General features: G+C 44.6%; 1 protein-coding gene across 1 annotated transcript in view; it reads right to left on the minus strand.

Moving 5' to 3' along the window:
• Nucleotides 1-9,444: 9,444 nt before the first annotated feature.
• DOCK3 (dedicator of cytokinesis 3) overlaps nucleotides 9,445-13,098 on the minus strand; it is a 428,244-nt gene continuing 424,590 nt past the window's right edge. The window contains exons 52-53 of the mRNA XM_075006205.1: nucleotides 12,807-12,889; nucleotides 9,445-9,957 (exon numbers count right to left, since the gene is read on the minus strand). Coding sequence (XP_074862306.1) covers nucleotides 9,445-9,957; nucleotides 12,807-12,889 — 596 coding nt within the window. The remainder of the gene's footprint in view (nucleotides 9,958-12,806; nucleotides 12,890-13,098) is intronic.

Consider the following 13,098-nt stretch of genomic DNA (forward strand, 5'->3'; position numbering starts at 1 on the left):
GCTGCCTTGGCAACTCGCACCGCCTCTCCACTCGCCCATTGGCTACTCCCGGCAATTCCCTCACGCCTCGCGCTCCCATTGGCTCACCCATCCTACGGCGTCCACGCTCCCTTTCCCGATTGGTCATCCTGCGGCCGAGACAGGAGAGTTGGCGGCCGCTGATTGGAGTAGGGACACAGAAAGGCTTCAGGTGGCGGTCTCCTGGAAACGGAACCACCCCGGGAAGCGCCATTTTTGTGCGGGGCATGGGGAGTCCGTGCGCCGCCATCTTTGTATGGGGCAAGTCCCCGGGGCCGGGAGGCCGCTGCTCGCTGGGGCTACCTGGCGCTGGGCTCTGGCTCGCAGGGACGAGGCAGGCGCCGCCCTGCAGCCGGGCGCGGCTCAGCCTAGCAGCAGGTGGATGGGGTTGGAATGGAACCACCCGACCCAGTGGTCAGCACCACGCGCCAGGCCTAGGCCGGCTGCCCCACCTCGCACCCAGCACCACAGCCCAGGCTAAGGCCCGTGCTCAGTACCGCGGGGCAGGCCCAGCTCAGGCTGGCTGCCCCACCTTGAACTCAGCACTACGGGCCAGGCTAAGGCCAGTGCTCAGCACCGTTGGCCAACCCCCAGCCTGGCCGCCCAACCTGGTACCCAGCACCCTGGGCCACCTCACCCAGTGCTGAGCAGCACCCAGCTCCCAGGCCCAGCTTGCACAGGGGCCATGCTTCATGTTCTCTTACAAGCACGGCTTTGGCGGGAGGGTGGCTAGTGCAGGGATCGGGGATGGAAGTGGCCAAGGGGACGCTGAAGGGTCTCCGGTGGAAACTCCTTCAGTGCATCATTGAGAATCTATAGTAGAACATGGTCCTTAGATCTCACAGACCTTAGCCGGGGGGGGCGCTGGGGTTGTTAGTCTGGAGCGTCACAAAAAACAAGCAGTGCTGTAGCACCTCAAAGACTAACAATTTTATTTATTAGGTAATGAGCTTTCGTGGATAAGACCCAGAATCTGAAGAATGTTGAAGGGTGTTACTGCTTGTACAGTACAGTAAACCCTCAATTTAACAAACTAATGTGGGGGGAGGGATGTCTGTTGAATCAGAGGGGTAGCCGTGTTAGTCTGGATCTGTAACAGCAGCGAAGGGTCCTGTGGCAGAGTTTAAATCAGAGTTTACTGCCCACCCGTCAGTGCCCCTCCAACCCTCCCCACCAAAAAAACGTCTGTGACTCTCAGCCACTGGAGCTGAAACTTTTGCCCCAGTTCAGAGCCCCACTACGGAAGGAGGCTCCGCTGTGGCAGCAGCAGGAGCCACTGTGGCTGAAGGCTGTCGGGGCCTGGAGGAGCCACCAGAGCCACCATGCGCTTTTCCCACCAGGGTGGGGTGCATACGTGCGTGCTGTCTGACCACCTATGCACCACAGTCCTGGTGGGAGGTGTGCAGGGCAGCTCTGACAGGTGGAAATGACAGATCCTCCAGCCATGGCAGTGGTAAGTCACCCTGCATACTTTTTTGGGGGGGTGGAGGGGGATTTAGGATTTTATGGGCCCCAGTTAAGTGGACTTTGGGAACGATGGGGGGCTGGCAGATGTCCATTGTTCCCAAAGTCTGCTAAATCAGGGTCTGTAAAATCGAGGGTTAATTGTAATGTGGTTAACTTGTCCAGTTTATGTCTGGTTAGTGTGGGTATAACCACAACTTTCTTGGAGACCTTAGCAAACAGTCTTCTTTTTGTTTGACTCATTTGAAATTTTGTTTCAATTTCCCAGCAATATTTACATAACTGTTACTCTGTATCAGTATGTTAGTTATTTGGTAGCCATCTCATTTGTCCTGAGAGCAAGGTATGATTCAGGGCTTCTTGGTTCTTCTCTGGCTACACTTTCGCTGCTCAACACCATGAAAGTAATTTTACCTTTCTATATCTCAGTTTCCTTATAGGGAACAATGATGCCTGTCTCATAGTTGGGAAAAACTCATTTCTGCCTGCATCCTAGAAAAAAAAGATACACCGAGTATTATTCCATACTAATGAAGATCAGTAAAAATCTAATTAAAACTAAACCAGATACAAATGTAGATTACTATAATAGCTGGTTGCCAAATGCCTTTTGAAATAAAGAATTTATTTTTCACCAACCAAATGGCAAAAGCCTAAGGGTGCAACAGCCTCGTTACATAAGAACGGCCAAACTGCATCAGACTAAAGGTCCATCTGGCCCAGTGTCCTGTCTTCAGCCAGAGGCCAATGCCTGATGCCCCAGAGGGAGTGAACAGAAAAGTAATCCACAAAAGGGATCCCTCCCCTGACATCCATTTCCAGCCTCTGGCAAACAGAGGCAAGGGACACCATTCCAACCCATCCTGCTGTCCTGGCTAATAGCCATTGATAGACCTAGCCTCCATGAGTGTATCTAGTTCTTTTTGAACCCCGTTAAACTCCTGGTCTTTACAACATCCTCTATCAAGAAGTTCCACAGGCTGACTGTGTGCTGCGTGAAGAAAAACTTCCTTTTGTTGGTTTTAAACCTGCTACCCATTACTTTCATTTGGTGACCCTCTAGTTTTTTTGTTACGGAAACAAGTAAATAACTTTTCCTTATTCACTTTTTCCACACCAGTCATAATTTTATATATCTCTATCATATCCCCCCTTAGAATCCTTCTTCTAAGCTGAAAAGTCCTAGTTTTTTAATCTTTCTTCATCTGGCACCCATTCCAAAGCCCTAATAATTTTTATCTTTTTTGAATCTTTTCCAGTGTCAATATATCCTTTTTGAGATAAGGTGATCACATCTGTATGCAATTTTCAAAATGTGGGCATACCATGGGTTTATACACAATAAACCCTCAAGAAGCGTGATTTCAATTTGCATTTAAATGCAAATCAAAACCAATCCCCACTCCAGTCCCCAGCTCCCCCAGCTGGGAGAGCCCACTGGGCACACAGCTGCTTGCAGCTTGCTGCTTGCACAAGCAGCTGCGTGCCCCCCAGCTGGGAGAAGCTGGCATCTGTGTGGATTCTCCCAGCCAGGGGAAGCAGGCAGCTGGCATGGTGGGGAACAACAGAGCTCTGCAGAGGCTCCAGCAACCCACTCCACCAGCCAGGGGAATTCTGGTTATCTCCCCAACTTCCCCTCCAGTTTACACTAAATTTGATTTATGTGTCGCTTGCCCAGGACACAACGTCCACGTAAATCGAGAGATTACTGTAGAGGCAATAAAGATATTCTTTGTCTTATTCCCTATCCCATTTTTAATGATTCCCAACTTTCTGTTTGTCCTTTTGACTGCTGCAGCACATTGAGTGGATGTTTTCAGAGAGCTATCCACAATGACTAAAAGATCTCTCTTGAGTGGTTATAGCTAAATTAGTCCCCATCATTTTGTTTGTATAGTTGGGATCTTCTTCCCTGTGTGTATTACTTTACATTTATCAACAACTGTTCTCACTATGTTTTTTTTTTGAGCTAAGTACTCTCAGAACAGGCACCAAGCCAGCTGAAAATATCTGAGGCCCCCTGGTGCAAAAAGTTTGTAGGGGCTCCGACGGCCTTTATTTAGCAACTATACTTTTAGTTAATACTATTTGTTTGGTATCTCATTGTCACATTCATCATCAGTAAAAGTGTATTCTCCTCTAGTCACCATTCCAGCTTTTCATTACCTTTTCTACCTCAAAATCCCTTCATTCATAATCTCCTTTGGATTTCATCATCTGCAATAATTAATAGGTCCCATCACCCACCTTCCATATGGTCTTCACTCCCACCTGTTTCCCCATTCTATCTACTGATGAATTGGTAATTAAATGTGTAATATTGAGACTCACACACCATCCCTCACTTTTAACATGAACATGCCAATGAAATTAATGGGAGACATATCAGGTAATGATACTATGTTGGCCACATAAACAACTATCTAGCTGGATGTGGCTCATGGTATCTCTGCATTAGGCTATTTACCCCTTTCCCACCCTCCACACACACACCAAAGTCCCTTCTAAGATCTCATCTTAATTCAAACAGCAGCAACCCGCTAATTTGGGAAGCAGTTTGGAATCGGTTCCCTCTCCCCAGGTAGTTCTCCTGGATTCTCTTTTGCCTCCTCAGTTGTTTCCCACTCCCAAAATGCAGGGCTGTCTCTCATCTCTTTGGTGTGAGTTTTGATACCACCTCCTTGAAGCTGGTGGAAGATAAACAGGATTAAAAGTACACTGTCTCTAGCACGCACAGACCCCGTGAACACCCGGAGCAGCAGCAGGACAAGTGCCTCAGCAAGACCATAATGAATGCACATTAACCCAATGTATTAATGTCAAGTATTAATCTTTAATTCCACATCACAGGAGTCGAGTGACTGGGGAAGGAAAAAGAAAAACAGCAGATATTTATTTACATCTAAAATTCACATCACTTATTTGTTGGTTTTGGAAACATGCCATCACAATATATACAATGAAATACCTTTTGGATACTTGTTCAAATTTTTCCTTTTCCTTTTCTGTTTGCTGTCTAGTATAGTTAAGATAGCTTTTTAATTTTTTTAAACATGAATACACAAAAGAGAAGTGGTTAGAGTTTTTTTTCTTTTTAAATAACACAGAATGCCAGAGGTTAAAAACACATTTACAGGGCAGAGTACCAGTCAAACATCACAATCTATACATTTTTTGCTCAATTTCCTGTACAAATACACAGCATTCAAATGAGATATATACAAAAAAGCAAGATGGAAGGAAAATTTCAAATATCACATTTTCCTGCTTCTGTGCATCAGCCTTTCCCATAAGGCTGCCCTCCCCACCCCCAGATGAACAAAGAGTAACACCTCCCCCCTTCCCCAAGCAAAGGGAAATACATGTTAAAAACAAACAAGGAGGGGAAAAATCCTGCAGTCTTACAGCTTGCAGCTCATTCTCCAATGAGCAACTAAAGTGGCAGAAACAATTAGAAGTCCTATGACACCTTAAAGACTAAACAGATTTATTTAGGCATAAACTTTTATAGGCAAAAGCTCATGAAAGCGTACGCCCAAATACATGCTTGTCTTTAAGGGAACGTAGGACTTGTTTTGGCAGGTACAGGCTACCTCTCTGATAATGTGGCAGATTAATGTAATTCTTCTCATTGCCTCACTTCCATCACCTCTCCCCATTTCTTTTTCTACAGCCAGTGGATGTAACCATGAACATTGGAGAGCCTAATAGCTCATGTATTCACAAGAGAATTGGTGGGATCTTGAGGGAGGCTGTTTTGCTGCCCAGGAACCCAGAAGAAGCATTTTCCATTTCAAACTTGGTACAGGACTATGGACTGACCCTGTAACTGTTAAACTATATCTAATTACAGTAGGGTCTCAAGGATTTTGTGTTGAGAACCCTCGCAAATGTTGAATTTCGCGAATATAGTTCCTGCTTGGAGCCTGGCTGCTGGCGCTCCTGCCCAGGGCCCCAGAGGAAGTCACAGCTGCCAGCACTCCTGCCGGGGGCCACAAGGTAAGTGATGGCTGAAGGCTCCTCACAAATAATTGATTTCGCAAACATTAAGTTTGCGAATCTTGAGACCCTACTGTACCATGGTTACACAGCGTAGCAGGGCTGGGAGGGGAAAGTTAAGACCTAATTTGAAAAATGTAGTTGTGCCTACTTACCCTGGGGATGAATTTGGCATTTAATTTTCAGTCTGCTTGGGGCCAACTATATTTTCCACAGAGAACAGTACAAGTTTTACATTCACCAGAGATAAATCGCAATGGAATCTCACATACCTCCTTCCTGCACCACCCCCCTCTGAAATTAGAGATTTTAAAAAGATAGAAAAAGCATTTTGGAAAAAACTGACAACTGTTCTCAATAATTCCTTGTAGATTCAAATCTAATCTGCTTCTGTTAACTGAATTTGCCCCTTCATGAAACGTGGTGGCTATGGATCTGCTGTAAATTGGTTATTTGTTTATACAAGACAACTGATCATCTAACTTTTTTTAAAAAGTCCTTACCGAAAAAAAAAAAGTCACATACCAAAGCTGGGCATCTCTATTCCAGATTCCATCCCTCCAATCAGAGCAGCATGATATGCATTAGGAAACCCCTCAGAACTCTGGTTAGCAGTGAGCTCTGGTTGGTTCGTTCACAGTGGCTACGTCTACACGTGCACCCAACTTCGAAATAGCTTATTTCGATGTTGCGACATCGAAATAGGCTATTTCGATGAATAACGTCTACACATCCTCCAGGGCTGGCAACGTCGATGTTCAACTTCGACGTTGCTCAGCCCAACATCGAAATAGGCACAGCGAGGGAACGTCTACACGCCAAAGTAGCACACATCGAAATAAGGGAGCCAGGCACAGCTGCAGACAGGGTCACGGGGTGGACTCAACAGCAAGTCGCTCCCTTAAAGGGCCCCTCCCAGACACACTTTCATTAAACAGTGCAAGATACACAGAGCCAACAACTAGTTGCAGACCCTGTATATGCAGCACGGACCCCCAGCTGCAGCAGCAGCAGCCAGAAGCCCTGGGCTAAGGGCTGCTGCCCACGGTGACCACAGAGCCCCGCAAGGGCTGGAGAGAGAGTATCTCTCAACCCCCCAGCTGATGGCCGCCATGGAGGACCCCGCTATTTCGATGTTGCGGGACGCGGATCGTCTACACGTCCCTACTTCGATGTTGAACGTCGAAGTAGGGCGCTATTCCCATCCCCTCATGGGGTTAGCGACTTCGACGTCTCGCCGCCTAACGTCGATTTCAACTTCGAAATAGCGCCCAACACGTGTAGACGTGACGGGCGCTATTTCGAAGTTACTGCCGCTACTTCGAAGTAGCGTGCACGTGTAGACGCAGCTAGTGGCTGGATATTAAAGTTTAGATTTACTCGAATGTTAACTTCATACTTGCTCACAAAGCTTCACACCCAGATACTTTACGTTTGTATCTACAAGAGAGCTTAATACGTTTCCAGGTATAATATTGTTTAACCCCTCTACTACAAAAGGAAAATAAGTGTCTGGTTCTAATAAAGTTTCATATAAAGATACTGGACCAGATTAGCCAATAGTATAGATCAGAATATTCCATTAATTTCGATAAAGCTGTACTGATGTTCATCAGCTGAGACTCTGGCTCTGAAGAGAGTCAGCATTTTTTATTTCAATTCAGTCTTTCATTAGCATTCCTGGTAGGAGATGAAATGCCCATTGTGGGCCAGATTTTAACACCTGTGTCGTGATGCTAAAGGATAAATGATTCCCAATGTCCTGCTCTAGCAAAACTAAAGGAAACGGGATAGAACTTTTTCAAGCAAGGCAGGTCAATTAAAAAAGAAAATTAGAACAACATTTCTTTTGCACGGGCTACAGCTTGAGAATGGATAAACAATCTCAGTACCTGCTCTATACAATGCTCTGAGTCCAAACTGGATACAAATAATCATTATGAGGAGAATTCAGAAGTGGCGTATTTCTTGACTCACTTTGCGTAAAGGTAGTGCTAAAGGTGACCTGCAAAGGCAAAAGAGTTCTTTTTTTTGCCTACTTATAATGTTTATAGCATAAGAATCAGCTTGGCTAGGGCACAGAATCGTAAGTCTGGATAGCTTTATTTCTGTTCCCATTTCTGCCAATGATTTGTATGGTGTTGGGTAAATCCCTTAATTCCCCTGTGCTCCAGTTTTCCCAACTGTAAAGGTATTTATACAGAGATATTTATTCTCTTCCTCTGGAATGTGCTTTGCAGTCAATGGATGAAAAGTACTAGACAAGTACTACTAGGGCATATTATAAAGAAGGGCTAAAATGAAAGCTGATTTTTTGTTTACTTATCTTATAAACATGAATATAAAGCATTTGATGTTTTCTTCCCTGTTTCTGCTAAAAGATTTCTCAAATGACTTCAGAAATGGGAAATTTCTCAGCCCTCATATAAAATGCACTCTCCCATTTGTCAGGTAGTAAGCAGGCGTTAAACACAGAAAACCAAAATGCCTTAAAACTTAATACAGCCGGATTAAAATTCCCTTCCCCAGGCCGCTCCGCTGGTCTCAGTCTCTTGCTTTACATCATATCTTCATTGCACTAAATTCTACAGTCCTTCTCCGAATCTGCCAGCAAAAAAACGGAAGTAAAGACAGGATATTTGTGCAATGTAAAAAGAGAGGGCAAAAACCTCTTACAATAAAACGGGAGTTTTCAAGCCTTTAAACAAATCATAAAGAAGCAAAGAAGGTAACAAACACCTCCAACCCCTTACAGTTCACCTTTAAAATCCCTGAATTTGGAGTGCTCAAGACACAGCTCATGTTTTCTATATGCAGGGAGAGATGGAGGCATTGTGCATCAGCGGCAGTGAAATGTATCAGAGTGGTACATAAGATATTACAGTAACAAATACAGTTAATGAGCCTCAGCTCTCTGGTCATGGATGTTGATGTGGATTGTACAGACTTGCAGTCCTGAGGCAAGGATTAGATATAATGTATTCAAGCCTTCTCTTCTTACTTACCGAGTTATCAAGCAGTTGGGGCATGAGCCACTTAACTGGTTCCTTGACTGGAATAAAAGTGCTGGTGACAACCACCTGCTTGGAGCTAGGCATAAGAAAAGACTCAAAATCGGGTTGCAGCACCAAAGGCTACATAACCCTCTCTTACCCTGCAGTAAAGGTGGATATGGACTAACACTCCAATGGAAAAGCAGGTTGGCTCACCCAGTAAAAAAACAGAAGAAATTGAGAAACAAATATGAAAACCCAAAGTACATGTCCACAAAAAAAAAAAAAAGGAGGCAGAATTTGTTTGAAATGACACCTCAAAAATCAATATGGAAGCCTGTCAGCACTGGCTGGATCATTTTATCACAAATGAGTCAATACAGGAGACTACTGTAAAGCTGTTTATGGTCACACACCTGGAAGAACCAGTTTCTTCATAGAACAGCCAAGTTTCCATTGCCTGCGGAGAATGCACCTTCCAGCCTGACAGTTCATGAAATCCCTGAATTCAGCAATGAGCTTTCACTTCTATACAGCAAATAAACATGTCCCTAGTGCAACTGCTTCTATTTGTGTGCGTCTCAAAATTGGGAGGAAAGCTTTTTAAAACAACTCACCATGTCCCTTTCCCCTTCAATATTCCATTTCTTTTCCGTTTCTGCAAGTCTCTATGGCTAACAGCTCACAGGCCACTTAGTGTGGTCTGATAAACTGCAGAAGGAATAAAGCGCCCACTGCACACCAAAAAATTAAAAAAACGTAAATTTTGAAAGTATAAAATTCAATAAAAAGGAAAGCAGCAACCTCACATGCCAGCCCAAGCTCTGTATGGGCTCCAGACGTTTACTCATGGCAGTAGAAAGTAAAGAATTGGATCACTGTCCTCTCCTTTGAATCCTGAATTTTTACATCTCTTTCCTTTTTGTCAGACCTGGAATTATTAGACAAACTTCTTCCCATGCAGTCCTGCTTACTGCTCACTGACGCCGTGCTCCCATGCTACCCGGGCCTGCTCCTCCTTTCCACCACCAGCTGATTGGGAGACTTTGCGGTGCAGTGGCCTGTGTTTGTCTTCCTCTTCCATCATCAACATAATTTCCTCTTCATTCTCCATGTTTGGCAGCCGAGCATGGTATGGTTTTGGGGGGAGAGCTGGAGGGTCCATAGTGTCCTGAGGAATGACTCCAGATGGAGCAGAGTGGCTTCGACATGGTTGGGATTTGAGTGACTCCAGAACATCAGGTTCAGAGAGACTATACCTGACAGGGAGGTAGGGGGTCTCTAAGTCTTCATCAGTATTCCAGGCCTGACTCGGGACAGAATCCATAGTGTCTGTGCGAGGAGGGGGCTCGGACGAGTGTCCAAAGTTACTCTCACTTAAGGAGGAGACACCGCTGCTGGCACTGCCTGACAGAGTGGAGTTACTTCCATCCAGGCCAGACTGAGGACTTGTGGGTGATGCAGGGATTGGGTGAAGAGGAGACTGTTTAAAGAAAAACACATGTTAACAAATTTGGATCTCAGCAGTCATGTTTAATTGTTTACGCTAGTTACTGCTCAATTGCTTTTATGCTTAAGAAAAGCAATCTTAGCCATTTGTACACACATACGCCCAATTTTCATGTACAAAGAGCTGTTTGTGCAAGCAAATATGCTTTTCCTGTTGCCATGATCAAATGGTAAAAAGCTAGTAGTCATGATGGTGACCCTCCCTTCTCCAACCCTATTTAACATGTCCCACATCCCAGTGTCTTCCTCCACACCTGTCTTACACTATGACCTCCTACATTTATGTAAAATCCAGCACCACAAAAATAATGAAAACATTAAACATGTGTTACTAGATTTTACAGATTCATTTTTCTGGTGTTTTGCCATTTAAAAGTTAGTAATTGCTATTTATTAAAAATTTCTGTTGCTATTTCCTCTCCTTAGTGCAAGGGTACATATTAATCAGCTTCCTTTTGTCGTTTTATTTTAAAAGATTTAATGCTATATTGTGTATTTCCACCATGCCTAATGCATGTGTCTCCCTCTGCCCTTTCCTGTAGCCCTCACTGAGGATATCTATGCATTCATATTATTTCTGCCTTTTCCAATTTCCTCTTCCCTCCTCTTTTTGTTCCTTTTCCCTCTTTTTTCTATTTTTTCCAGCAGTCTTTTTTTCGGAGGTTATTTCCTAATTTTTCCTGTCATCTCCCCTATTCTCTGTGTCCAGTCCTCTCCCCAGCAAACAATCTTGCAACCCAAACTGTCTGCAGGTGAAGTCCGGTGGGTGAATTGAGGAAATTGGTTTGGCAAGTGGATTTGCAGCTATCCAGCCCAGTTCCCAATCTTCTCTGAGGCTGTGAGGAAGCAGCTCCTCCCATGCAGCTGTGTTCAGAACCTTGCACTCCTATACAGATTTTTGGTCAGCGACTATATGCTCTCATTTCCCTCTCTTCTCCCTCTGTTCTTTGCTTCTTTTCTTTGTACTTTGTGCTGCTTTACTACTGTCTTCTTCTATTCTCTTTACAACTGCTCCTCCCCGCAGGCTACATACTGCTCTGAGGCAAAATTAAAGTTCTTTGGTGCTCACCAGGAAAGACGTGTCAGATTTGTTAAATTCACAGTTGCTACCACCTGCTCTGCTCCTCTACTTCCACTACTGATGCACTCTGAGCAGAGTGAGGAAGAGCAACAGAGAGGAAATAATTTCTAAAGCACTCATCAAATCTTGTTAATTTCCATTTACTGTTCTGCTGGGAGCAGAGCAGAGTCTGGAGTTTTAGAAAGCATCAATATACAGCCTCCTACTATGTATTGGCCCAAGTAACTAATTTGCCACCACATTCATGCAGGTGCAAATGTGCGCATGTTTGAAACTTCAGTGCTAAAGGGAATAACAAATGTCTAACAGTATTCTTTCATTGTTCGCTCTCTAATAAACAAAATTATACGACTGGAAGGGACCTTACAGGATGCATTCTAGTCTCTACACTCATGACAATACTAAGTATTATCTAGACTATTCTTGACAGGTGTTTGTCTAATGTGCTCTTAAAAACCTCCAGTGATGGAGACTCCACAATGTCTCTAGCGTTAACCACCCTGACAGGAAGTTTTTCCTAATGTCCAATCTAAACTGCCGTTGCTGCAGTTTAGGCCCATTGCTTCTTGTCCTATCCTCAGAAGCTAAAAAGAACATTTTTCTCCCTGCTCCTTATAACAACTTTTAATGTCCTTGAAACAGTTATGTCTACTCAGTCTTCTCTCTTGCAGACTCAGCAAACCCATTTTTTCAATCTAGATTGCTTATGACTTTTGTTGCTCTTCTCTGGACTTCACCACATCTTTCCTGAAATGTGGAGCCCAAAACTGGACACAATACTCCAGCTGAGGCCTAATCACTGCAGACAGAGTTGAAAAATTACTTCGTGTCTTGTTTACAACTGTCCTGCTAATACATCCCAGAACAATGTTAGCTATTTTTACAACAGTATTGCTCTGTTGAATTATATTTACCTTATTGTCCAGAATGACTCCCCAAAACAACGAGACCTTCTGTGGAACCTCAGAGACTAACAGATATATTGGAACAAAAGCCTTCATGTCTGATTACTGCAAGACTATTCATTTAACAGAGATCTGGGGGTAGACCAGGGATGGGCAAAATCTGGCCCACCAAGCATTTTCCTTTGGTTTGCCACAAACCTTTTGGCTTTAAGCAGCGTGGGGCTACCCTGGTATGCAGGCATGAGTGCCCCACTATGCCACCAGCTGGGAGCTGCCTGTAATAAGCATCTCCTGGTCAGAACCTGCACCAGGCACCCCTTCTGCACCCCAACCTACTGCCCCAGGTCAGAACCCCTTCCTGCCTCCAAACTTCCTCCAAGGCCCTGCATCTTCTCCTACACCACTGTTCCAAGTCAGAATCCCTCCTGTGCCCAAATTCCCTTCCAAACCCTGCATCCTCTCTTGCATCCAAGACCATGCTCAGAGCTCCCTCCTGCACGCAAAATCTGTTCCAGACCTCACACCTCCTCTGTTAACAGAATAGAAATATGTGTTCCCTCACCACTTACCAAATTCTTCAAGTGTCCTGCCCTGCAAAAATTATTGCCCACCCTGGAGTAGACAGTCCCCATGTCAGCCTTCAGTCTGAGCATCTGCTCCTTAGAAACAGAAGATACACTTTCTGCCTCTCAGAGAATATGGGAATATGGCTATATGGCTGAATGGATGTTAAAACCATTATGGTGTACAAGAGTTGGAGATTCTGGGAATGAACATAACTGCTTATGATCAGATTAGCTGGGTGCTGTGTCCTGCAACCTTGAGAGGTCATTTTACCTTGCGCAATGTTCGTGCAGGCAGTGCTGGAGGTGCATCACTGAGATGGTGGTGGAAGGCATCAAAATGCAGTGCGTAGTGACCTGAAATGAAACAGGGAATAAAATATTAATAAAGGACTGTAGGTGCGGGTTCCCAGATCTGCACAACCTCAAGGCAGTAAGAATTAATTCATGGTTCAAGCCCCCTGTAATACAGGTAACCAGATCCACCTGCTGACAGCCTCATCTCCAATCCAGAGCATACCATATCCTGTAAAGCAAATGCTGGAATGGGTAACGTGCAGTGCATT

The sequence above is a fragment of the Carettochelys insculpta genome, chromosome 11 (genome assembly GCF_033958435.1).
Source record: "Carettochelys insculpta isolate YL-2023 chromosome 11, ASM3395843v1, whole genome shotgun sequence".
Taxonomy (NCBI): domain Eukaryota; kingdom Metazoa; phylum Chordata; order Testudines; family Carettochelyidae; genus Carettochelys; species Carettochelys insculpta.